The following is a 25,656-nucleotide window of genomic DNA, read 5'->3' as shown; positions in this document are numbered from 1 at the left end:
TGCTAGAGGGGATCGGAGTGATTCATGGGAAAGATCTGACCATTGTAGTTCAGTTTGTCACCATTTAGGGAACTTGAGGAAGATTTGTTTACTCCGGGTGATGCTAGGAAAGAGGACGATATTCCTCGGGTAACGTAACGGATGCTAAAAACGAGTGTCTCACGGCTCCTTTCATACAGAAAAGGAGATCTGAGATGCAGCATCAAGTATATCTGCCCTGTAGTGTGTCAAACATGTTTCTGGCTTGGTTACGGGGGATTAGTAAAGATCTGAAGTGGCTAGTTTTGTTAGGGCAGCAGCCACGTGTTGGTCAATATGGTTATGCAAAAATGATTTGGTTTTTAAAAGAAAATTACTCCATCCCCTTTGCACATAGGAGGAGTTTTTTTTTTGCTGGACACGTGGGTGGCAGTCTAGTCGATGAATTGAGTGTCGTTAGTGTGGAGGTATATCTCTATATTTCGTTTGTAAGATTGTGTTTCATCAAGTTGTTTTTTATTAACTCGATTTAAGCTCTGAATTAATGAAACTTCCTTTATCAAAAAAAATAAACACTGCACGCTTAGACCATAATAACTAATCTAGTAGAGAGTATAGATGTGATACCTGTCGATTTACCCTTCAATAGTTGATGATGATAACGAGCATATAAGTGTGCACAACGCTAGCGGAACAAGCTTAGCTCTACTACTACTGCATGGCCACTTAAATAAGCTAACAATAACGATCAAACACCCACCACCTGCATGCACTGCTACTAACAAATCCAGAAATCCTATCCCAGAACACAAAGGAATATAATCCTCCCACACGGCTGGCCACAAACTTATTGTCAAGTGTCAAGCGAGTGAGAAATGCATGAAATGGAGGAACTAAAACATGATGCATGTCCACGTGAACATCTTACGTGTATCGCGACACTAACAAAGATCATATAATGCTACCAGCATACACACGTTCACACTAAGACTAGCTAGGGCCTATACGCGCGGCAGAGATCAAGAAGGCTGGCGTGTTCTCATGTTTCCTCTTCAAGAACTCGCCACAGGCCATTCCCTCGCCTTCCAACGGCAATATCAACGCCGAACAGCTTGACGATAGGGGCCTGAACAGCAATCGCATCAGCTTTGTTCTTCGGCTTCTTCCTGCAGTCGATGAGCAGCTGCTCCTCCGGCCCAAACGTCCACCTGGAGAAGGCCACGGTGTCGCCGGCCCGGAGGCCCTTCTCCCGGACGAAGCGGATCCAGCCCTTGGTGAGCACGTAGCTCTGGCTGCTCTCCCAGTACGAGTACCGGAACCGCCACACCTTGCCCTCACCGTCCTCGACGGCGAGGACCACGCCCTTGCCGGCGGTGCCCTCCTCCACCGCGCGCAGCGGCGGGAGGTGCCTCTCCGCGTGCTTCTTGGGCACGACGAAGCGGTTGAGCTTGCCGACGTCGCTCGGCGTCACGGCCTTCTCGAAGAGCGGCACCCGAGCCCACGCCGGCAGCGCCGGCACGCCCCGCCGGACGCCATGCCGGAGCTCGTCGGCGTAGGTCTGGTTGCGCAGCATGTCGACGATCTCGGACTTGGAGTGCGCGGCCAGGAAGGCCAGCTGCCGAGCCTCGTCGTCCGCGCCGCGCCTCGCCGGGAAGTTGGTGACGGCTCCCCGGCCGCGGTAGCGGAGCGCGGCCACGTCGTAGGCGCGCGCGGCGGTCTCCTGGTCCGGGAACGTGCCGAGCCACACCCGCTCGTGGTCCTCGTAGATCTGCGCGCCCCAGCGCCCGGTTGGCTGCAGCACGACGCCCTTGAGCCTCAGCGGCTGGCGCGGCAGGTCGTCGTCGTTGTCGTCACCTCCCGATTCTTGGGAGGAGTCCACGGTGGCCAAGGCTGCAGCGGCGCCGGTGACGGACTCCATCGTGGTCGTGGCAGTCGACGTCGCGGAGAAGCGCCGTGAGAAGGTCATGCTATTGGTCCTGGTACTCTTTTGCTAGCTCTTCTGGCATGATGTCGTTGGTGGTTAAGTTGCGCCTGCATATATGGAGCTTGCTGGTGTCCCGTTGGATGCACCGTGGACAGTGCAGATCGGGTCACTGTGGAACCTGATGCACTGTTTGGCTTACGCCGCTGACTGCCATTACTGTGGACCGGCCAGAATGCGAGGTACACACTGCTGCCGCCGCTGCTAGGAGTTCCTAGCTGCAACTCCGATCCTGTGCTTGCATGCATGCAGAAAGCAAGGAGATGTATTGCTGATTGTGGATTTGTTGTCGGCCCGCGCTGTCAGGCTCATCGATCGCCTCATCGGCTCATCGTCAGTAGCAGGTAGATTACCTACGTCGTTTAATGATAAAGCTACGCCATCGTCAAGAGTTGAAGCACTTGCACGTTCCCAGGAACATGCGGCAACACATATCGCTGGTGTACAAATTAAAGCTAAGGAAGAACGGCTAGAGGAACAAAAGAAAAGCAGCTTGAGGCGTGAAAGGCCACCGCCAGGCGTGAAAGGCCACGACGTTTAGTCACGTACTCCCTCTGTTTGGTTTTCCAAGGCCGGCCGTCGTCGCTTTCTCGTCCAAACCGGCGGCCAAGTTTTTCGTCCATGGGACATGGGTTGTAGTGCAAGTCGGAAAAGCAATGCCTTCGTCGGTTTATAATTATAAAACTTGAAAACCAACTGGATCGATCGGTTTAATGTCGTCACCGGCGACTGACGCAGCCCCGGCCCCTTCACGTCACGGCATCAAGCCCCGGCCCCGACATAGTCTCCACTCTCCAGCATCATCAGATAGATGCAGGTACGACCAGTGGCGGAACTGGGGGTGGCCGGCAGGGCCCATGGCCACCCCCAACAAACAAATGTTTTTTACTACCTCTTAGTTAGCCCATGGTCAGAAGGTCTCTTAAGATAAGCAAGCTTGATGTTCCTTCTCCAACTCAAAGGAATATAAGCAAGCTTATTTCCATAATCTATATCCTCTAAATTATTTCCAATTCAATTTCTTATTTTATATTGAGAGAGATTGTAATGAAGATCACGACAAATTTGATTGTTGATGATTTCGATACGGTGAAGAATCACACGGTGAAATTTAAATGAACAAGATATATTGATCACATTTGCAAACTATTCGTTTTCGTGGATTTCTTGTCGGCCCGCGCTGTCACGCTCATCGATCACATCATCGGCTCATCGTCAGTAGCAGGTAGATTAGCTGCACGGTACGTCGTTTAGTGATAAAGCACTTGCACGTTCCAAGGGCCACGCCGCCAACACGTATCGGTGTACACAGTTTCTCAGCGTGAAAAATTAGAAACTCAAACAAACATCAAATTTTTAATATAGCTTCTGGAAAGCTGGAAACTCAGAAAAGCTGAAAATCTCTACTTTATGAGCTTTTCGTAGCTTTCTGAGCTCACAAACCTAAGGGTCTGTTTGTTTGAGCTTCCTGGCAGCTTCTCAGCATGAAAAGCCAGAAGCTCAAATAAACAGCGAACTTCTCATGCATTTTCTAAAAAGCTGAAAGCCCAAAAAAGCTAAGTTTATATGGAAAGCTGAGAAGCTCAATTTTATGAGCTATTTGTAGCTTTTTGAGCTCAGGAAACTAAACACATCTTCCAAAAGCTAGTGTTGGCTTAAGCCAGCAATAGCTTTTTAGAAAAGCTCAAAAACTGCAGCTCAAACAAACAAGCCTAAAGCTGCAGCTCAAATAAACAAGCCTAAAGCTGCTGCTCAAACAAACATGCCCTAAATCTAAAGGAAGAACGACTAGAAAATAAAAGTAGCTTGAGCCGTGAACAGCCACCGGGAATGAAGGACACGATGTTTAGGGTGTGTTTGGTTGGACTTTCAAAAGTGCTTTTGCTACCAGAAAAGTCAAAAGCCAATCAAAGGGAGTTGCTTCCTCCCAGGTTCTACAAAGAAAGCAGCTATTTCATAGTACAATTTTCACATCACCCAGTGACTTGCTTGAGCTGGTTGTGGGATCACGTTTTTGCGAAAATTATCCACCTACCACTCGTTATGTTGGCACTGGTTCGTTCTTTCCTCCCGATTCCCCTCCCCAATCCGCGAAACGGTTGACGATGGGTTCCATGCCCCGACAGCGCTCCTCCTAACCGGCAGCGGTGTGGCTCCTAGCTGGCAGGCCCTCTCCGGGGACCACCTTCCTCGGCCCCAAGTCCGGCGCTCCACCTTCCTTCGAGCCCCTCTTCTCCTCCGAGTGTAAGTAGAACAAGCAGGGGAGCCGCCCTCTTCTCCACTCGATCCGACGGCAGCGCAAGTGTTGGCTGCCGGCATACCAACTACCGTGCCGCACATCCACCCTACCCCCACCACGGCGGCTGCCACTCCGACCTATTGCATCACCACCCCTCCGCGCAGGTCGGCCGCTGCTCTGCCAAATCATGTCGGCCGCCGCTTCATCTTGCTGTGTTGCCATCCTCCACACCGTCCAACCGCGTTGCCGTCCCTCCGCGCCGACCGACCGGCCATGGCGCTACCCACCATGCGGGTTGCGAGATGCGAGAGGGAAAACGAGAGAAAAAAGCAAAATGTGTCACTGACAGTGGGATCCGGTGAAAGGACTTTATAGTTTTCACAGCTGTTTCAACCGAACGGCTTACAGTTCACAGTAGGTTTTTCATAGTTCACAGCAACTTTTTCACAGCTCACGGCCCAACCAAATAGACCTTTAGTCACGAGTCATCACGTACAGACTAGCACTAGTAGAGAACTGACCTTCCATCCAGGAGCTTTTGTCCCTGTTGACTTTGGACCCGGGACTAGAGTGCATTTAGTCCCGGGTCAAAAATGAGGCACCAAAGGCCAAACGACGAGGGAGTTACCAACCGGGACTAAAGCCCCCCCTTTAGTCCCGGTTGTAACGGCTAAAAAATATCACACCGACGGTGGAAGCTTTTGTCCCGGTTGAAAATTCCAACCGGGACAAAAGCCCCCCCTCCCCCGGCCCCGCCCCTTTAGTCCCGGTTGGAACGGTAATTCCAACCGGGGGACTAAATCATTTGTCCCGGTTGGAATTACCAACCGGGACTAAGGGGAGGGCTTTTGTCCTGGTTGGAAATTCCAATCGGGACAAATGCTCCTCGCCTATAAAACAAACCAAACCGAGAGCTCTTCTTCCTTCCCGAACCACTCCATCAGAGACCGAGAGCTTCTTCGTCCTCCTCTCCATGGCGAGCAAGCAACCTTAGGGGAGGTGCTTCCCGATTTTTTTTTCCTCATTTTTGTGGGGATTTCACTCATACAAAGTGTTGTAAAGGTTATCTACTTCATCCTCCCTTCATTTATTCTTATTATGCTTTATTTTATGCTTTAGAGCTAGAGAAAAATAAGTTTTTTAGAATGGGGGAGAATGGAGAGGATTTCTATTTAAACATGTTTTTGAGCTAGAATTTGATGGATAGCTTCTTGTTATATATGATTCGTATTAGGTAAAGAACTTGATCAATATTAGGTATGGGAAAAAATAAAGTAAATATGTTTTTAATATTTAGTCATTGCAATAAAATTAAGGTAAATAAATTGTAGGCGTGAGAAATAGAATTTGTTCATTGCTACAATTTTTCATGTCACTATAATTTAACAATAATTGTATTTCTTTGACCAATAATTTATTTATCTCATGTTTATTGCAAGGACTAAATATTATAAACACATTTACTCTATTTTCCCCTACCTAATATTGATCAAGTTCTTTATCTAATACAAAGCCTTATGTTCATTTTTCACGTAATACGATGCAGATGGACCGCCAATGGATGCACCACCTCCGCTCCTCCAATCCTAGAGAACAGTATCTGCACATGGCATGAATGTGCTTACACTATTCTCTGGTATTGGAGGAGCGGAGGTGGCTCTCCATTCTCTGGTATTGGAGGAACATTCTAAAGTGCTAGCTCGTCTGCTCCTCCAATACCAGAGAACAGTGTCTGCACATGGCATGAATGTGCTTACACTATTCTCTGGTACTGGAGGAGTGGAGGTGGCTCTCATAGAAGATTGAGTCATGTGCAGAAATGAGTTGGAGGGCAAACATTCTGCTATGTTGTACCATTATTTTAGGATAATTAACTACATGAAGTCCACAATGGAGCGTCTGTAATCTTTAGTGTATATGTATCTATATTGTCTTATTCCAGAATTCTAGCATTTTTCTCTTTGTTGACCTAGTGAATGGTATGAATGTTGATTAGTGTAATTTTCATGTGAAATGTTTTTATCTTTATGAAGGTTGATTGGTCTAAATTATCAATATTGATCAAGTTGTTTATCTAATACGAAGACCTATATCCATTTTTCATGTAATACGATGCAGATGGACCGGCAATACTTGTATAACGCGGACAGACGGACCAAGGAGTTTGTTGATGGCTCGTGTTATTTTCTTGAATTAGCCAAAGCTAACAAGCTAGAGAAGGGATTCATATGTTGTTCATGCTTCCAATGCAGTAACAAGGACTACTCTTCCTGGGGATTGTTCACAGCCACTTGTTTAAATACGGTTTCATGCCTAACTATTTGGTTTGGACCAAGCACGGCGAAAGAGGGGTTATAATGGAAGACGGCGAAGAAGAGAAGGATGATAGATGATCACAAAAAATTGTTGTACCCAGATTGCAAGTAGGGGCATAAAAAACTGGATACCACACTGGAAATGCTGCAATGGAAGGCAAAAAATGGTGTGTCCGATAAGGCATTTCAAGGGATATTGAAAATTGTAAAGAATATTCTTCCCGAGAATAATGAATTGCCGTCCACACATATGAAGCTAGACAGGTTGTTTGCCCTCTGGGATTGGAGGTTTAGAAGATACACGCATGCCCTAATGACTGTATCCTCTATCGTGGTGATGAATACGAGAAATTGGATGTTTGTCCTGTGTGCGAAGCGCTGCGTTATAAGATTAGACGAGATGATCCTGGTGATCTCGAGGGGCAGCCTCCCAAGAAGAGAGTTCCATCAAAATTAAAATTTTCTATTGGTATGTCAAAAGAAGTAAAGAGGAGTTTACTATCGAACTACGAGCGTTCGTTAGTTAAGTCTGATCAGAAGAAAAGATGGCGAGGAGCGTCGTCTTCCAGTCGTACTGTCCCCCAGCTCGGGGATCAAGCAAATAAAGATGCTTAAACTATAGCAACAATACCCTTAGAACAACAAATCCAAGTCATTGGATTTATGCAAGATACAGGTATGTCTCTTGCTGAAGTTCTAGGGCAAGTTGAACCGCTAGCTCTAGAGCCAATTGTACCTAAATGGCCCTTTAAGGTAGGCAAGCCTCTAGTAAGGTCTGAATTGGTACAGAAACTCTTGATGAAGATGTACAAATTCCATCAATGGTACATGGAGCAATCTGGCAAGGGAAGGCTCATGTTCGCTTTTCGGGTTAAACCGATTGATTTTTTCAGCGAAGGTGAGAAACTCATGTGGATGGAATTTAAGGATATATATGAAGTGTACCATCAGGATCCCCTAGACGTCTCTCTCATTAGCGCCTGGGTTCTGTAAGTGTCTGTTTATCAATATGTAAATTTTGGCTCATATCATAATTTTTTGTGTGTGCATCGCCCTACTAACTTCGTCTTCTATTTTATGTAGGATGCTAATTCAGAGGTGCCGCATAGAATTGTACTTTAATGTTGGTTTCATGGATCCATCGCTCATTAACCAAAAGCGATACGGGATCAACCAAAGCAAACATTGGAGGCAGTATACAATTTCTTGGAGAACCAAAATTATAAGGAATACATACTACAGTCATACAACTGTGGGTACCGTCTATTTTTGTTTTCCTTTTCCTTAGCTAATTAATGTTGGTTAGCTCTAATATGAACATTTATGTACGCAGTTTTCACTGGATTCTCCTAATAATTATGATTGATAAAAGCCACGTTGTTGTACTTGATTCATTGATGTGTATAATATACTAAGAATTGTGTATAAACCCCCCTCCAATTTACTCTAGCTTCGCCATTGTGTGTGTGTATTACTATCATGAAATATATATATATATATATATGACTTGCATACAATATTAATATGAAAAATAATTTAAAATGCATACGCCTGCGTGACCGCCCCTTTAGTCCCGGTTGGTTTTATCAACCGGGACTAAAGGGGTCTTTAGTCCCGGATCCGGGATTAAAGGGCTCCTCTTTTGTCTTGAAAATTTAGTCCCAATTAGATTTTCGAAATCTATGACCGCATTTTTCACCTGTGCTGGCCGGCCGTAGTCGCTCTCTCGTCCAAACCGGCGGCTATAGTAATTTTCGTCCATGGGTCGTAGTGCAAGTCGGAAAAAGCAATGCCTTCATCGGTTTAATTATAAAGTTGAAAACCAACTGGATCGTCTTAATTTCGTTCGTCACCGGCGACTGGCGCAGCCCCCGTCACGTACGTCACGGCAAGCTGCAGGCATAGTTTCCAGCTTCATCAGATAGATGCAGGCATGCATGCAGCTGGTACGACGAGCTTGCACTGCATCAGAGTATCGATCAGACGGTGAGTTTAAACCCACCTACCCTTGCCACTTGGTTTAGTAGTATTAGGTTTTACTTGCTACTAGTAGTAGTAGTAGGTTTTATTGGATCGAGGTCAACCGTTGCGGGCCAGCACCATCGCCGTCGTAGTACGTGTACTACCGGTGTACGTCCGACCACCGATGCATGCATGGCTCGCTGCTGCTAGCTGAAGACCAGAGCGAAAACATATGACACAGTAGTGTAGCAGGTTGTCCTTGTATCCTAGGCCTCCACGTACGCACAGTAGCTAGCTAGCTGCAGGCGTGTGGGCACGAAGGGTGGCCCGTGGGCCGTGGCCGGTACGCGCGCGCGCGCAGGGTAAAATGGACACCGGCAAGCGATCCAATATGAGGGCCTCGTAAAGTTTAAGTACCTGTCATATCGAATATTTAAATATTAATTAAGAATATTAAATATAGACTATTTACAAAACTAATTGTACAGATGGAGTCTAATTCACAAGACGAATCTATTAAACATAATTAGTCCATGATTTGACAATATGGTGCTACAGTAACTATTTACTAATGATGGATTAATTAGGCTTAATAGGTTCATCTCGTGAATTAGCACAGATTCTGCAATTAGTTTTATAATTAGCTCGTGTTTAATCCTAATTAGCATCTGAACATCCGATGTGATACTGCTAAAGTTTAGCATCTGGTATCAAACACCCTTGAGACGCAAGGATATCGATCGAGCTCCCAGTCAGCCTATTAACGTAGTAACGTCGATCCGTGTTTCTTAATTTGAGCTATATCACATCAGACGCCGCGTGTGGTAAGCGAATGTCACCGTACGTGGCACATCTTGCCGTTGGATCGCTTTGCTTCGGACGGAGACGCCAGAAGTACACTGCAAAAAGAAAAAAGTCCGTTGGCATTCGCTCCTGCTTTTTTATAGCTAAAAATAGTCAACTTGCAGCCTTGCAGGAGCGGATCTTGACGAATAGCACCCTGTCCTATAAATTGGGGGGAAAAAAAAGAACACTAGGACAACGTAGCTCGATCGGATCAAGCCCGCTGGTACCGCGACGCCCATCCACGAGCCTATCGTTGCTTGCCTGGCAATGCTTGCAGCGAAAATGTGCATGGGAGGCTTGAGGGGCACGACGACATGGCGTCGTGCGTGCTATGGTGGAGCCCGCCGCGCTCGCTAGGTCCAACTCCCTGCATGCCGTGCGCCGCAGCTCCCCAGGCCGTAGCCTCGTCGCTCGGGCGCCTCTGTGCAGCTGGCCGAGACGCGCGAAGGCTGGACCAGCCTCACTCGATTATTCGATGCACAACGCCATCACCGCGTTCTCTATCCCACGCCACTCATCTATCTATCTCGTCCTGCGGCCAACCAAAGCTAGCTGTTGGCTTGGCTCCGTGTGCATGTCATGACGCTGAAATAGGGAAAGATATGGCTGTTATGTATGAGTATGGCGACGCGGACAATGGCACCATCCGAGATGCAGTACTACCTCAATTCTTAAATATATAATACCAATAATTTTTTTTCACTCATCTGATTTTTCATCTCTTTTACAAATACTTTTGCACAGGGGCGGACCTACGTTGGGCTGAGCGAGGGCACAGGCCCTCACTCAAATTCTACAAGCCAAGCTAGTTGACTAAATTTTACCATATAAAACATTCATCAATTTATCTCCTCGTGCGCCCTCACACAAATTATATGCTAGGTCCGCCCCTGAGTTTTGCAAATAGGTCCATATACAAGTTAAGGTTAGAATAATTTAAGTAAAAAAACAACGATATTATATATTTGAAAACGAAGGTACGTTGCACGCATACCAAGGCTAGTAGCAAGTTGTGCTTGTGCACCTAGCCGGTTTTTGTGTTAACTATTGATACCGACTGCCTGGCTGCTTCAGGAATCAGGGATACGCAGGAGACCGGACGACGGTAGGGGTGGATATCGAGCTGGCTCGGCTCGGCTCGTGACAGCTCGTTAATCTAACGAGCCGCTCGTTAATAAAATGAGTAACAATCGTAGCTCGGTTCGGCTCGTTCTTAGCTCGAGCCGGCTCGTTTCGGCTCGCGAGCTGGATCTCGCTGGTAGTGGCGGCGACGACCTCGCGCTCCTCCTGAACACTCACTACAGGTGTCTGGATATTTGTATGTATCTTAATATATGTCTAAATGTATACAAACATCTATTAACTGGAAAAATCAAAACGATCTACAATTTAAAACGGAGGAAGTAGTAGGCAGGTACATAGGATAGGATACGGCTTGGACCTTGTTGGGCCAGTCTGGTCGCATGGGCTAATTTGGTATCGATGTTAAGTTGTCATTGCTAATCTGTTGAGGTCATCGGCTCATTTGGCTCGCGAGCAGTTCGTGAGCCAGCTCGAGCTTGCTCGTTATACTAACAAGCTAAAATGTCAGCTCGAGCTGGCTCGTTAGTGTAACCAGCCGAGTCGAGCTAGCACCGAACCGAACGAGGTAACGAGCCTCGAGCTTTTCCTAGACGACGGGCTGCCTGTGCACGCGAGTTCCTTCTTCCTTCTTCGGCAGTGTAGTAGGACGTGTAGGCGTGTGCCTCGCGCGCCGCAGGCGCAGGCCGTAGGCCTCAGCGCGCCAATCATGTGCGGAAGGCTTGACTGGGTGGACTGGGTTCCAATAAGAAACTGAACAGGCCGTCGGTCCTGCATATATGTTGGGCCGCCGAGTGACTTTAAGCCAGTTGGGCCTTACTACTTCAACGAGCGCATTTGGTCATCCAGACAGACCGACTTATAAGTCAATCAAATTTACATCCTTTTACTTTTCTTTTCTTTTTTACAACGATGGGCCACTTCTTTCCTTTACTTCAACACGCCCAGTCATCCAAACAAAGTCCGAGGGCCCAATGGGCCAAAAAAAACTGCTACCACGCGTTCACACTACACATTTGGCCTTCTAAGATAAAACGAAGACAACGAAGACAGTAGTAAATCGAAAAAATAATTACATGGGACCTTCGCTTACAATACAAAGCAACAATCGATCGACCGAGTAATGGTTAGAAATTTCTGTTTTTTTTTTTGTTTGATAGGGTTCGTTTGCCGATTAACCGAGGGCAGATCCAGCGGTGGGGTGGACGGGGCTCAAGCTCCCTGCTTCCTCTCCCTCTTCATAATTTTTTAATGATTTGCTGCCTCTCGGACAGTGGAACCTCTTCATAATTTTTTAATGATTTTTAGGAAGAAGGGAAGGGAAGAAAGGGAAGGAGAAGGAAGAAGCCTCCGCTAGATTCTTGGTTGCATCCGCCACTGTCGTTAACCGGGAATGGAACATCCCGAACATAACAAATCTCATGAATTCTTACATGCATGTCGAACCAACACACAAATCATCCCCAATATGAGAAAATTTGCAATCCGAGTTCCTCCGCGCGCGTCATTCCAAGTGCAGGTTCTTGTGCAAGGGAAGGGGCGCCATTCCAAGTGCAGATTCTTGTGCAAGGGAAGGGGAGAAGAGGGATGGCTCAGGGGCAGTGGAGATGGCAGCGGAGCAGCATGTCGCTGAAGGATGACCAAAAACACACCGTCACGTGATGCATTTCAGCTAACGAGTCTTATCTACACAGTTCAGATGGCACATATCTGTAATCTGTGCAGGATAACAATAAAGCCACGGTCTGTATTTTAATGGCAAATAAAAATGATGCAGTACCGAATATGCAAATGGCCTCACGTACACATGCAACTACCACAGGCGCAAATCCGGTAGGCATAGACTCCAAACAGGCAAATCAGCGACAACAGCAATTATTTGACTGAGCTGCAACAGAGTTACAGAGATTGCCCTGCCCTGCAACTGCTAAAGCACCACTCTAGCAATTATTGACTTTACTGGCATGCAGCTCAAAATGACATGTTTCATGATAAACAACTTCAGTCAGAGGCAGACAAATTCGACTACTGCACTGTTTCGACACTAACCAGCATTCAACAAGGCTATTATTGTACGGCTCAAGCACCGAAGGCTAGTTCAACATCAAGGTACCATCAATAACCTCCATCATCACAAAACGAAAGAACTATAGCATGTATTTGATAAATAAAAACAACCATAACAAAGTAGATTGAAATATGCTATACTACTAACAGTTGCTGGCCATCATCTGTATCTGATAAACAAATAATGGATCATTACCTGAAGATGAGCAGGTCGTAACACACACCAGGCATCTAGATGTTGAACAATCTTTACAGAAAAATACAAGCACAGGCATCTATGGGGGTTTTGTTAATATCAAAACTCATGAGGTCAAAACTGCTTACTTTTGCAACTAGAGGCTAAAATATAATTATCTCAATTAAACCAAAAGCATTATCATCAAGCAATGAAACAATTTGATGCATAAGCAAGCTGTATCATGTACAAAGCAGAACAGATAACACAGAAACAAACACTGGACATAACAAAATCTTCAATGCACAAGATACAAGCATATTGCTAGTCAAAAAGTATGAATTGGAGCACCATATTGCAAACACTAGGTGATTTCGAAATGAATTGGTGCATCATATTGCAAACACTAGGTGATTTCAGATAAGTACCACACCAAATAGAATCTCCCAGACCTAAATAACATTCTCAACAGAACAAAAATGCAGTCAAAACAATCTGTTTATCAATAGAAACGCACAATTCGAGCTAAAATTTGATCATAAATAGTAATAAACGATCAGCTGACTAACGATGCAGTAGATGAGCATTGATACATGACAAAAGTACAGCAACCATATAGCAGATCTGACAACCGCATAGGAAAGATTAACCATATAACGAGTACTTCATATCTCAAATCTCAGACACACAGATCCACATTAGGTTCCAAAACTCTCATCGAGACATTTCAAGGATACTAAAGCAGCAGTTTTTTGAAGTAACATAAACTCCTAGCACATAATTGATAGCAAGAGCACGAACTAGAGCGATAAGGAGTAAAAGACGGTACAACCACCATCAGATCCCCGCGCAGCGCCTAGTCGATCTCCTGGAGGGAGGCACCGGTGGCGGCGGCGCCACCAGCAGCGGCGGCGACGTCGTCGGCGGTGAACTTGCCCTTGGCCTTGTCGGCGGCGCGGCCGCGTGCCTTGCGGTCGAGGAGCGCCTTGCGGTCCTTGTCGAGCTTCAGCTTGGTGACGATCACCTTGGAGGGGTGGATGCCCACGTTGACGGTGGAGCCGTTCACCTTCTCGCGGGTGATCCTCTCGACGTGGATGACCCAGCGGCGGCGGTAGACCTGCACCACCTTGCCCTCTCGGCCCTTGTAGGTGCCGCGCACCACCTGCACCTCGTCGTCCTTGCGGATCGGGACGGAGCGCACGTTGTACTTGTGGCGGAGCTCCGTCGAGAGCGCCGCGGACATGAGCACGCGGCGGACGGAGGAGGGAGCCGTGAAGTGCGCCTTGCGGCACTTCCGGCGGGAGCTCGTGACGCGGGGGTTGCGCTTCATGGCGGCGGCGGCGGGGGAGGACGCTCCTGCTTACCTGAGATGCCGCGGCGGCGGCGGCTAGGGTTTTGGTGGGTGGGGGGAGCTGGTGGAGGCGGCGGGAGGGCAGTGGTGGGATGGATTATATAGGTGGTGTGGTGCTAGGGTTTGTGGGCGCGCCGTTGCGTGGCGGCGTGGTGGCGTCCGATTTCTAGTGGACGGCATAGATCTCTTTGACGGAATGGATTAGTTGGACTGGGCTACTGGGCCAAAGCCTTTTTTTCTTGTAGCTGGGCTAGTTTGTGGCCTCTACGGCTGGGCTACTGGGCCGAGGCTCTTTTTTGTCAAGTAATTGTACTTCTGTGGGCTATAAGGCAAAGGTAACCGCGCCCATAAATCGGTCCATTTCGCCTTCTCCGTTCTCCTACACTCGCTCGTTCCAGCGAAGCGAAGGCGAAGCAACGTTGATGGCGTCCATGAAAACAGCAGTTTGGACTTCAGAGATTAGCTCGGATGGAAACCAAAAGTTGGCGGCAAGAGGCAAGAGCACACTACGAAGGGACAACACTGCGAGCTTTGTAGCCTGCACTCAGTCGTTCACAGGCCAACCGGCCAAGCATCAAGCAAGACATGATACAGCTTAGCTATCTAGTATCTGCGATGCGAGCTAATGATTCCATTGTCCATTGTTGGTCAGTAAACACATTGTCAGATTTTCTTTATACAGAAACGAATACTCCATGCACTATTAATCCCCACCTCACAACGCTACAATCTGTCCCAGTTCTGGGGAATCCTGATGGCTTTTACATGATTCACTTTTGTCCACATGCCTAATCTAAACTATCAGGAGGCTCTTCCAGCAGAGAGTTAGCATCCACAAAAAGAATTGCTGAGCTACAAAAGCTACAATGACGGGCTCATATTACACATGCACATATGTTACATTTCGATTTTCGAATAGCCAAACAGTGAGTGTAATGTAACTGCCATGGAGGCAGCTGACGGAGGCTGTAAGGACGCCACGATGGTGACACATGCAAAACTGATTCAGAACCGAGATCCCTGCTTCACGCCAGCAACCGCCATGAGTGTTTCCTCATTAAATACGGCGATCGGTGAGTGAGACCATTTCCAGCGCATGTCATTCAGCGTGGGCTCCCGCCGTTTGTGTAGAAACCATCCGGACTATGTGCCTCCATCTCAGCAAGCATCACCGACTTTGCCCTCTGGTACCTATTCCTTTTCGCTGAGATTGCCGATATCGCTGCACTCAAAAAATAGTAAATTTCAGAAACTGCCTCCAAGTGATTGTTTAGTGCAGAAACATAAAAAAAAATCCACAAGAGCTCTACGGACCAACCTAGACTAAAATGATTTGTTTCCTTACAGCGCGAGAAGTTGCTATAAAGCAAATACTTCCTCCGTTTCAAATTATAGGTCGTTTTAGCTTTTCTAGATGCATGATTTTTGCTATGCACCTAGATATATATTATGCTTAGATACATAGCACAATATATGTATCTAGAAAAGACAAAACGACCAACAATTTGAAACAGAGGGAGTAGGAAGCAAGATAAAGATTAGCAACAGCAAGTTTATGGAAGGCCAGATTCTTTGAACAGCACTGCCTTATTGTGGCACAAGATGGAATTTAAGCAAGTTAAGTCACATATGATGCTTCTCGGATATACAGATGGAGAGAAGTTAATTAAAAGTGTATACTTACAAGTCAAATCTTGAGGGAACTCAAAGTCATAATCATATGGCCCCCTTCTGATGCACAGAATGTAGACCACTATAAGTATGACAAGAAGAACAAATCCGAACGATGCTCCAAGTGCAATTTTGCCAGTTTTGTTCAGCCCTCCTTTCTCCCAGAATACTGCACAAGCAGGTAACGTAGGCACACCACAGAGGCCTTTATTACCAGAGAGACTGCCAGAAGAATGCACATTTGTGAGAGGCCAAAAGGATATGCAAACAAACATACCACGACTCATCTATCTTGCATCCAGTAGCATGGTACATTATCTATCTAATCACTGCTCACCCTTTGCACTCAAACTGATCTAGTTTGGAAACAACAGGTAGACAATAATAAAGGGATAAATTCAGATCAAAGTAGCACACAGTGTGGTTTGTCACTAGATCCCACATAACTAATCAGAGCTCCTGCATCTTCTTCCCAGCAATAGCTTATTTTCATTAGCCAATCCGTTTTTTTTTATCAGGATTGCAGAGATCAGAGACCTCTGTCTTCTAGACCACATAATTTTGAAAATCTGGTCTAGTTACCTCTGATATTTATATTCAACATAATACAACCTAAACCCTGAAGTCTTGGAACTCATTCAGGAGCCTGGAACTAAATAGAGACTATCAGACTAATCATGGTTCAGAGCATGAGCATAGTAACTCTTCTGAAGATAACCACTGGATATATCTGGCATTACAGGTGCAAAGTTGAAGTTTCATTCCCAGCATAGTAAAAGATATCTTACTCTATAATGCCTCCATGCACACCAATCGAGTAAAGTCTTTCTGGAACTTGCCCATCGAGTTGATTGTTGTTTAGTAAACTGCATAAGAAGTACTAACAAGTAAGTCTTTATACACATACATATACATAGGTTGCTACAGGCTGCAGCAACAGGTCATAAATAACTGCAAATTGTAGTTTAAAAGTATACTTACGCGGTCTGTAACTTTGATGAACCTATGGTGCCAGGAATGCTTCCAGTAAACTCATTTGATGACAGATCCCTAAGAACCCAACAAAACACGCATAATGAGAACACTCATATAAACCAAGCTTATGATTTATAAGAGAACCAAGTCTTGTAGAACAACAGATTCACAGGATTTCTGGATAATTATTGTTTAGGGATTGCAAATGTGAACTGAAATAGTAAACAAAAAATGACTAATCAGATGAAAAAGAAAAATACATGCAATTTAAGCAAATTTACTTAATTCAATATTGTTTTTGTGCTATGTAGGTCAATTGTACCAAATTATGATCTTATAAATCTTAGGTTGAAAAGACAATGTTAGGTTGTCTCAGCATCATGTATGCTATTATCTACCATCAACATGTTGCAGAAGAATGATAGCTGCAATGACAGCACACCATGTTTTCATCTTTTCAGCATCCAGTATTACTATTTTGGATCTCATGAACAAGAAGAAACCATGAACTTACAGTGACACAAGTGAAGGTTGGCCTAAACCAGGTGGTAAGCTTCCTGTCAGTGAATTATAGCTCAAGTTCCTGACCAAGCAGAAGATATAACATTAGCTACCAAGGTTGGATCACATACTGTTAACTGTAGAAATAACCCAAAAAGGCATTTACATAAGCTAGAAGAAAGAATTCTCAGGAAAGGTACAAGCACATATAAAAAACTTGGCAATGGTAAACAATATAAACTTCTTAATTCAGACAATGATTGGTCTAAAACATAACCAATTATTAAGCAGGTCCGGACAAGCAAGAAGGTAATTAAGACGAATTCTCAAAACAACTTATATTTGCCATCCTTTAGTATTTGTGCTCATCATTTGTATAGATGAATATATATCATTCCAAAGCAAAGAATGTAAAAAAAACATGTGTATATATGATTTGGAAACCATTTCGACCATTCATAGAGCAATTAATAGTACTAGTAGATGCAGTTTACCCAAACAGAGAAAATTAACAAGTCAATCAATTGATTCTCAGGTATTATTTGAATGAACTTTATCAATTTATATGTGATTAATCAAGTGAGAGGGACAAGGATCTGAGTCCAATGGAAACTTTTAGAGGTGGAGAGAAAATATGAACCTACACCCATATGTACCAACAGTAATCAATAACAGGATAATATAAGCTTCTAAGGTATTCAATTTTGTACCCAAGGCCTACTGCCAGACATTCACCTGCCTCAACAATGAGCAGGCTTTAGATCCAATAACATCACTCTATACATTTCCTTTTGCTATTGCTGGCTCCCTTCTTGTTGGTGGCTCAACTTGGGTTTCAGCTCTAGCCTACCCCATAAAAAGGCTTTGCTCCTGGTGCTACCCTACTGCCAGACATTCCTGGTACCTATGAAATAGCCTGCTGTTTCTGTTCCAAAACCTCTTCATTTTTGGCATAGTGGCAGCCTAGCACAGATGCAAGGCTATAAAACCATAATTAAGCTCACGCCAGGTACACTATCATGTATCATGCCTGTTCATGTCAAATATTGCTATTCATTGTGCCTGAGTAAAGACTACAACTTCTTGATATCCTTTCATGTTGTATCCATGTGCACCTGGTCATATCTAACTTAATTTGTCAAATTTCTTTCATTTCCAGGTGATCCTCTGCACTGCTATTCTTGCTCAGCATTGTCATGACAAGCATTTTTCTTTACTACTGATCAACAAAATGTTATACTGATAGGACAGTTTATTTATATGAGTTTCTCTTATTCTAAAAATATTCCAAACAGAGCTCAGCTAGGCTACATACACTTTCAATCTGCATGTTGTTGTGTTATGTGATCCTGGTAAGATAAGTTGTCAACAGAAAGACAAAAATACACATATGCAAACTAATCTAGATTTAAAATGAGGCTCTGGATCAAATTGGTTTCAACTGGTGTGCGAAAAGATACTTACAAGCTTACCAAGTCTTTGAGATGACTTATTTCATCAGTGATGAAACCTTTTAGTCCTTGACTTGCCAAATCCCTGTAGAGGGCAATAGTAACAACATACAAATTATAACAACAAACATGTCAATCTTTCACCCAGATTTAGTAGTTAAACTCTTTTAGGAGAATAGTCCACTGACTTCCATCGAAAATCATTATTCAACCTCTGATGTACATAATTACTATGTTACAGGACAAGCAGGGGCGGACCCAGGAATCAGTTTGGACCCGGGCTGAACCACACTGAACCCTCTACTATCTGTCTATCCTACGCAAAAAAATTGAGGAACAAAGTAGCCAATAGCAGCATTGATATTTTCCTTGCGCAGGTCTCTTGTAGATGTGGACGCTCTCTGCTGGACCCTTTTTTTCCTAAGCTAACCATACATATGGAGACATGGGGTACTAGGAGCTACATGGGCTGGACCCGGACTGCAGCCCCCCAGCCCAGGTCCTAGATCCGCCGCTAAGGACAAGACCTTGGTAACTATTAGCGCTCAAATTAAACAATTGAAAGGTCGGTAACTCAAGCAACCAAACTTGAACTATGCAGTTAGCATTTCTAGTGCAATTCACATTTATTAACTGTTTCAGCTAAAATTTAATTAGACAGGTTTGTTGGTCAATCTACTCGTGTTTAACATCTTTTCACTCCAGTTGATCACAAACACCATAATATTTTCTACGAAAAATGCTCACATCGTCACCGAAGTGCAATTCTGTGATAAGAATGAACGGCCCAGTAACCTCTTGATGGCATGCAGAAATAAACCAATGAAACACATCCAGATAAAAACAGCAGCATTCCTAGAAGATTGGCATATACTTACAGTTGGGTGATCACAAGTCCTTTGTCACCACGATGGCAAGTGACTCCCTCCCATGCATCCCACGCCCTCGGAGCACATGGGTCACCATTCCAGCCCATCCTTGCAGGAATTTTCAGCGACTCCTTCAACGCCTTCATTGCAGCCACTGCCAAAACCAACCCAAGAAGCTTATTAGAGGGCAAGCAGGGGGCAATTTTGCTTGTGTCCTAACATTTCACCAATCCAGCCCAAAATCTTCAAAGGATGATCACCTTGGCTCGGCACCGTCCTCATCTCAAGTGGCACCATCGCATAATTCTCGAGCCCGCACAGAATCGGCCGTCCCACCACCGGCACAAGCTTGACGCTCAACGTGGAGCTCGTCAGATTCTCCACAATGTAGGTCCACTTGAAGGCCGTGAACCCACCGACCTGCTTGAAGATGTCGATCCTCGTGACATTCTCCCCCGCCAGCATTACGTCGAACACCCTCTGGCCAGCTGCCCCAATCCCCGCGTCGATCTCCGCGAAATGCAGCCAGACCATGTACGACAGCCTCGTGTCCACGGGCATGAGGTACTCGATCTCATTGGTGGCGTCGCCACCCGTGGTGACCGCCGACTCGTACAGCTTTGTTGGGAAGTAGTTGGGCGGCTGGTTGCTGCCGAAGATCTTCCTCCCGCCGGCCGTAATGGCGTCGTAGCTGAGGTCGTTGTTCCGGAAATCGACGTCCGCCTGCCAGACCCGCGAGAACGCGTCGGGGTCCCTGGTGAATCCCGGTCCGAAGAGGCTGTTCCCGCAGGTGACGCGCCCGTAGTTGACGAGGACGAGGTCCGCGCCAGTGGTGGCGCCGTCGTAGGCGAGCGGGTGCACCGGCGCGACCTCGATGGACGCGACGACGGGCGCGTCGGTGGAGAGCGAGTAGAAGCAGACGTCGGAGGACGGCTGGGTGGCGGAGGGGAAGATGAGGTCGGAGTACGCCCCGTACCGCGCGGCGGGCTCGGGCCACGGCGAGCGGAAGGAGAGCACGAGCGTGGCGGCGGCGGAGACGTCGTAGGACGGGGTCCGGACCTTGGAGTCGTAGTTGTCGTAGACGGAGAAGATGCGGAGGTAGTAGCGGCCGGGCGGGAGGGGCAGGGAGTAGCAGGAGGACTTGCCGGCGGAGGAAGGCGGGAAGAAGCGGAGCGTCCGCTCCTGCGGCTGCGGGAAGCGGTGCGGCTCCGCGACCATCCCCGCGGCCCCGCCGGGGGAGAAGAACTGGTCGGCCAGCCAGCGGCGGCCGAAGGAGGAGGTGAAGTCCGCCGCGCCGCCGCAGTCGATGTTGTAGCTGTGGTTCGCCGCTGCGCGCGGGGGGAGAGGGGGAGAGACGGAGGAGGAGGAGGCACCGCGTCAGCATTTGAGTAGCTTGCGGGATAATTTGAGGAGGTTGGGGTGCCGAGCGAGAGCTTACCGCCGGAGAGGAAGGGGTCGTCGGAGGCTGCGCGGGCGGCGGCGCCGGCGAGGAGGAGCAGGAGGAGCGGGAGCAGCCGCATTGGGGTGCGGGGGATCCCCTTCCTGCTTGTACTGACGAAGAGGAATTTCAGAGAGGGTTTGGGAGGATTTCTCCTCGCCGCGTCGGAGCTTGGGGGCGCAGCTGGAGGTGGAGGTGGTGGAGGAATAGTGCTGGAGAAGGAAGGGGACAAGGTGAAGCAGTGGAGCAGGGGAAGGGAGGTGCTGGATCTGGTAGCGTACGCCGTACGATGATCCGTGATCGGACGGCCGTGCGTGAGGCGAGGCCCCCCACGGGGCGAAGCCGAAGCGCACGCGGCAGCGGCGAACTCGGCCGCGCCGGGGTGGCAGGGGAAGCCAGCAAGGGAATCAGGGAGGCGATGCCGTTGAGAACGGGGGCGCGAATCTGAGGCGGCTTTTTTGACGAGATAATGAGGCGCTTTCCCTTTCGATCCTCCTCCTGTCGCTGGATCAGGCTAGCTTTTGCATGGCTTGGCACGTGAGTGCAGTAAAAAATGGCAAGCCGACGTAGCGGCCGTGGCACCAAATACCATGCTACCAGCAAACCCGCCCGATGCCATTAGCAGCGCCATGGTTTGATAATTGCGAGGAGGAGCAGAGACCATAGAGTCCGGATCTTGGGGACCTGGCTAACACTAGCGGTGAACGAGCAGATGCGATCAAGTTTGTGGCCCTGGGCGGCGGCAAGAGGGATTACTCCGAAATAATTGAAGCGATGGACCCTCCCTGAAAACGAATGACCCCGCGCAACTGGAGTAGTAGATCTCTCTGTGTCTTGGCAGTGCCACCGCAACCACCACCACCCCAGGCTCCCGGCGGCCGGCGCTAGCTGTGTCAAGGGGTGTTTGGATCTTTAGGACCTCCTAAAATTTATGTCACATCAAATATTCGGAGGCTAATTAGGAGGACTAAATATGAGCTAATTATAAAACTAATTACACAGATGGAGGCTAATTCACGATACGAATCTATTAAGCCTAATTAATCTATCATTAGCGCATGTTTACTGTAGCATCATATTGTCAAATCATGAACTAATTAGGCTTAATAGATTCGTCTCGCAAATTAGTCTTCATCTGTGCAATTGATTTTGTAATTAGTCTATATTTAATACTTCTAATTAGTATCTAAACATTCGATGTGATAGAAATTTTAGGAGGGACTAAAGAAACAAACACCCCCTCAGTCTCATTGCTCCGCGCGTGGTTGCCAGCCAGAAACCACCAGCTGACCAGCAGCTGAGCAGTGAGCGCGTCCAAAGTAAACAGCCCGCGGTGCGGCCAGGCCGCCGCGACGTGCGCGGTGATGCGTGCCATGTCCGTGCAGACCGCCAGACCCGGCCCCGTCAACCAACTAGCCAACTACCAACCCCACCGGCAGCGGTCTTTCTCCCAGGTTTGACTTCGCCCCTTCTTCTCCGGGGGTACAGTATGTACGAGCTCGGGGGGGGGGGGGGGGGGGGGGGGGGGGGGGGGAAGAGGGGAACAGCCTTCCCACGTCGTTCACCCGGAGCGACGAGCGTGAATCGGATACAGCGCAACTGCATGCGGACTTTGCACGATCGCTAGCGAGTCCTACGTCGTACCGGGCATCTGCTAGATTCGGGAAGGCCACTCCTAATCTCATATTCCTCTACGTTACTACGTACATACAGGTGTACGTGGCACCGTACCGATCAGCAGCCAAGGACTTCCAGCTCGGAATTCTGGATCCAGCTGATTCCTGAATGCAGGATATACAGTGCCTGGTGCTTGCCCTAATAATCACGCACTGCGCGGTCGTGTGGATGAGCACGCAACGTAACCAGCAGCACCAGTCAGGCTTCGTGAATAGAAATAGGGATGGAGCGGAGAATGTAAAGATGACAGCGGAGCGATGCAGACATGGACAAGGATTTTGCAACCACACGTCCACACCCTACATATACTTCTTTGGATTCGTTTGTCCTACGTGCCATCGCCTTTGGATTCAGAAAATTCAGACTAGCCGCGGCAAGACCAAGACCCATGCATTCCTCACGGAATATAGAAAACGAATCTCATGTCATGACCTAAAATAGAGGACGGGTGATCTACTCTAGCTAGCAAGGATCGGCACGCCGTACAGTCACGGGCGCGCGCACCGGTTGCCGGTAATTAAGCGGCGGCGGGGAAGACGCCAAAAGTGGTTGCCGCCTCGCCATGACCTGCGGGGCACGTAGTGCTCTTGCTCGTGTACAGTGACTCCGCCATTATCTTTAGCGTTTAGCTGGACAGTTTGCTGCGTGCGGAGATGAGATGAGCAGCAACACTGCACGCTGTCCTTCGATCTTGTGCTTGCCCTTTCAGTTTCATGGCAGGCTGCGCGTTGAGCAGGGGGCGGATGCCATGTGGTGTTGTACCCTGCTCGGCTAGTGGGTCCTCTTTCTTGGGTGTTTCGGAGGAGGGGGCTCAACTTTAATCCTGTTACATCGGATGTTCGGATACTCATTAGGAGGACTAAACATAAGCTAATTACAAAACTAATTGCAGAACCCCTAGGCTAAATCGCGAGACGAATCTATTAAGCTTAATTAATCCATCATTAGTGAATGGTTACTGTAGCATCACATTGTCAAATCATGGACTAATTAGGCTTAATAGATTCATCTCGCGATTTAGCCTAGGGGTTGTGTAATTAGTTTTATAATTAGTATAGGTTTAATACTCTTAGTGTCAAACATTCGATGTGACGGGAGCTAAAATTTAACCCCCTCCTTCCAAACATCCCCGTACCGTGCTATTCTCTTCATGTCCATCTCAGGACGTAGGCTGCCAGTTTGACACGACCAGGACGGCCTTCTTCACACGTGTGCAACTGTAACTTCCGAAATCTTTTGAGCGCAGTTGTTCGAGCTGAAAAGGAGGTGCCTAAATCGAAGGAAAAGGTAACCGAACTAAATTCTTCAGCACGATTGATTTGGTCGCACGCGAGCCATTAGCCCACTGCGACGGCCTGGGAATATGGGCCTCCTCTTCGGGCATGTCCGTTCTCGGCCCGCTAATTGCCTCCCCACCGTCGTCGAGCCCAGCAAAAGTAAAAGCCCATAAAGTGCTGTGACTTCTGGCAGGCTGGCCCATCTTCGCGACAACAACATCAGCACAACATGGAATTGCTGGCCCGACAACACATGGGCCAGAAAGCCTAGTCCGGTGGGGCCTGCCTAACCAAAGCCCTCAAGCAAGCCTGGAGATTCGTTCGAGAAGCGCCCAGCCAGCTCCTCCCACCCAGCAGGATCAGTCAGCAAGGAGGGTGAGACCAGGCGACCTCTTTTCTTCGCCGCGCCGCGCCTCCGGCCGGGACTTGGGGGCCTCGGGGTTCGTGCCGGCTTCCCTGGGCAGTGGTCTCACAGCCTCGAAGAACAGGGTAGAGAAAGGTGAAAGGAGAGGGCAGGAAAAGGAGGAGCAAAGCTAGCCCCGTTCCCGGCGGACGGCGGGGCTCCAGGGCACGTGGTGGGGTAGAACGGACCTTCGATTCGGATCGGGGAGGAGACCGGGCCGGTGGGGTGGTGGGGACGCATGCTCACGCACACATCCTCAACCTCAAGGTCGGGACGATGCATGCGGCACCGAGACCAGCACACTCCGCAGTCCGCACACAGCCACACAGGTGATGTGTACTCGTTAGCAACGACGTCAGCGTCACCGTAGCCATTCTGCACGTCGTCGTATCTCTCCTGCACCCCGGTTTAGCTGCACAAGCTGGCGCTACTTAATTCGAATGCCGGTGGTTGCATTTGGTTAATATTACTGAAACCCTTTTATGTTCAGAGTAACCGCATGCGTGTCCCAACTAGCGACCCCGACCTACTTCCCATCCAAACAAAAAAAGGGTGGGAAGCGTCGCAACAGCAGGTGCCCGAGACGAGGCCAAGGATAGATTTTTTAAAAAAGAGTTGGATTTTACTGATACAAGGCTACCGGAGCACCCACTACACGTCGTCACTGCCGACCATCGTTGCCGCAGTCCGGTCCTCCTCCACCTCCCACAATGAAGAAGGAAACCTCTCGCAATGAAGAAGGAAAAGTATAATGAAGTTCACAATCGATACCAATTCAACCAAGAAACTTCAAATTTCAAGCCCATGAGTCACATTGGGAGCGTGCTTCTTGTCCGTCGAACATCCCGAACATCCCGAGTAATCCCAGTGTACACCGGAATCTGACACCGGTCGCTTCACCGACCAACTCCAGTCAACAAGCAGCAAATCCGCAAGGGAACAAAAAACCACCAGCCCGTACACATGAGCAGACGGTAAGCTAACCTCACAAGGCAGCCGCAGACTACGGAACCACCTTGGAGGGACTTAGCAATCCTACAGCCTACAGCGACCATGGGCTTGTTCGCTTGAGCTGGCTATTGCTGCAGCTTATGAGCCAGCCATTCAGCTGCTACAGTTGCTGCAGCCAGTTATTCAATTGCTACAGTAGCTGATCAGCGATGCCGGGGAGCCACTGGCACCAGTGGATCCAGGCGCGAGTTCCAGTCCTTGCGCCGGCAGCAACGTGGGTGGGCGGGCGACGACAGCGGGGCGGAGGGCGGCATCCGCAGGCTGGCTGGCGGCGGGGGAGGGGCCGGCCGGAGGCGGGGTGGGCAGTGGCGGATCGGGTGAACGATGACGGCGGAGCTGGGTGGGGCGGAGGGCGGCGACGGCGGGCTGGCTGGCAGCGGGGGAGGGG

General features: G+C 48.0%; 3 protein-coding genes across 3 annotated transcripts; all 3 read right to left on the bottom strand.

The window, feature by feature from the left end:
- Nucleotides 1–580: 580 nt before the first annotated feature.
- On the bottom strand, nucleotides 581–2,638 carry LOC117858460 (AP2/ERF and B3 domain-containing protein Os01g0141000-like). Its single transcript, XM_034741531.2, has one exon. It carries the CDS (start codon nucleotides 1,943–1,945, stop codon nucleotides 1,019–1,021), a length of 927 nt encoding a protein of 308 aa, XP_034597422.1. The 5' UTR covers nucleotides 1,946–2,638; the 3' UTR covers nucleotides 581–1,018.
- Nucleotides 2,639–13,289: 10,651 nt separating this feature from the next.
- LOC117858738 (large ribosomal subunit protein uL24z) lies at nucleotides 13,290–14,080 on the bottom strand. The gene has a single exon (XM_034741863.2). It carries the CDS (start codon nucleotides 13,972–13,974, stop codon nucleotides 13,501–13,503), a length of 474 nt encoding a protein of 157 aa, XP_034597754.1. The 5' UTR covers nucleotides 13,975–14,080; the 3' UTR covers nucleotides 13,290–13,500.
- Nucleotides 14,081–14,599: 519 nt separating this feature from the next.
- On the bottom strand, nucleotides 14,600–21,510 carry LOC117858180 (receptor-like protein 4). Its single transcript, XM_034741201.2, has 9 exons — nucleotides 20,901–21,510; nucleotides 19,723–20,790; nucleotides 19,472–19,616; nucleotides 18,607–18,678; nucleotides 17,156–17,224; nucleotides 16,648–16,716; nucleotides 16,455–16,532; nucleotides 15,680–15,888; nucleotides 14,600–15,217 (listed from the first exon to the last, which is right to left on the bottom strand). Exons 1-9 carry the CDS (start codon nucleotides 20,980–20,982, stop codon nucleotides 15,099–15,101), a joined length of 1,911 nt encoding a protein of 636 aa, XP_034597092.1. The 5' UTR covers nucleotides 20,983–21,510; the 3' UTR covers nucleotides 14,600–15,098.
- Nucleotides 21,511–25,656: the final 4,146 nt, after the last annotated feature.

This window comes from Setaria viridis, chromosome 5 (assembly GCF_005286985.2).
Source record: "Setaria viridis chromosome 5, Setaria_viridis_v4.0, whole genome shotgun sequence".
Taxonomy (NCBI): Eukaryota; Viridiplantae; Streptophyta; class Magnoliopsida; order Poales; family Poaceae; genus Setaria; species Setaria viridis.
The sequence above is the reverse complement of the archived record's forward strand: the minus strand, read 5'-3'. Positions and strand labels throughout refer to the sequence as shown.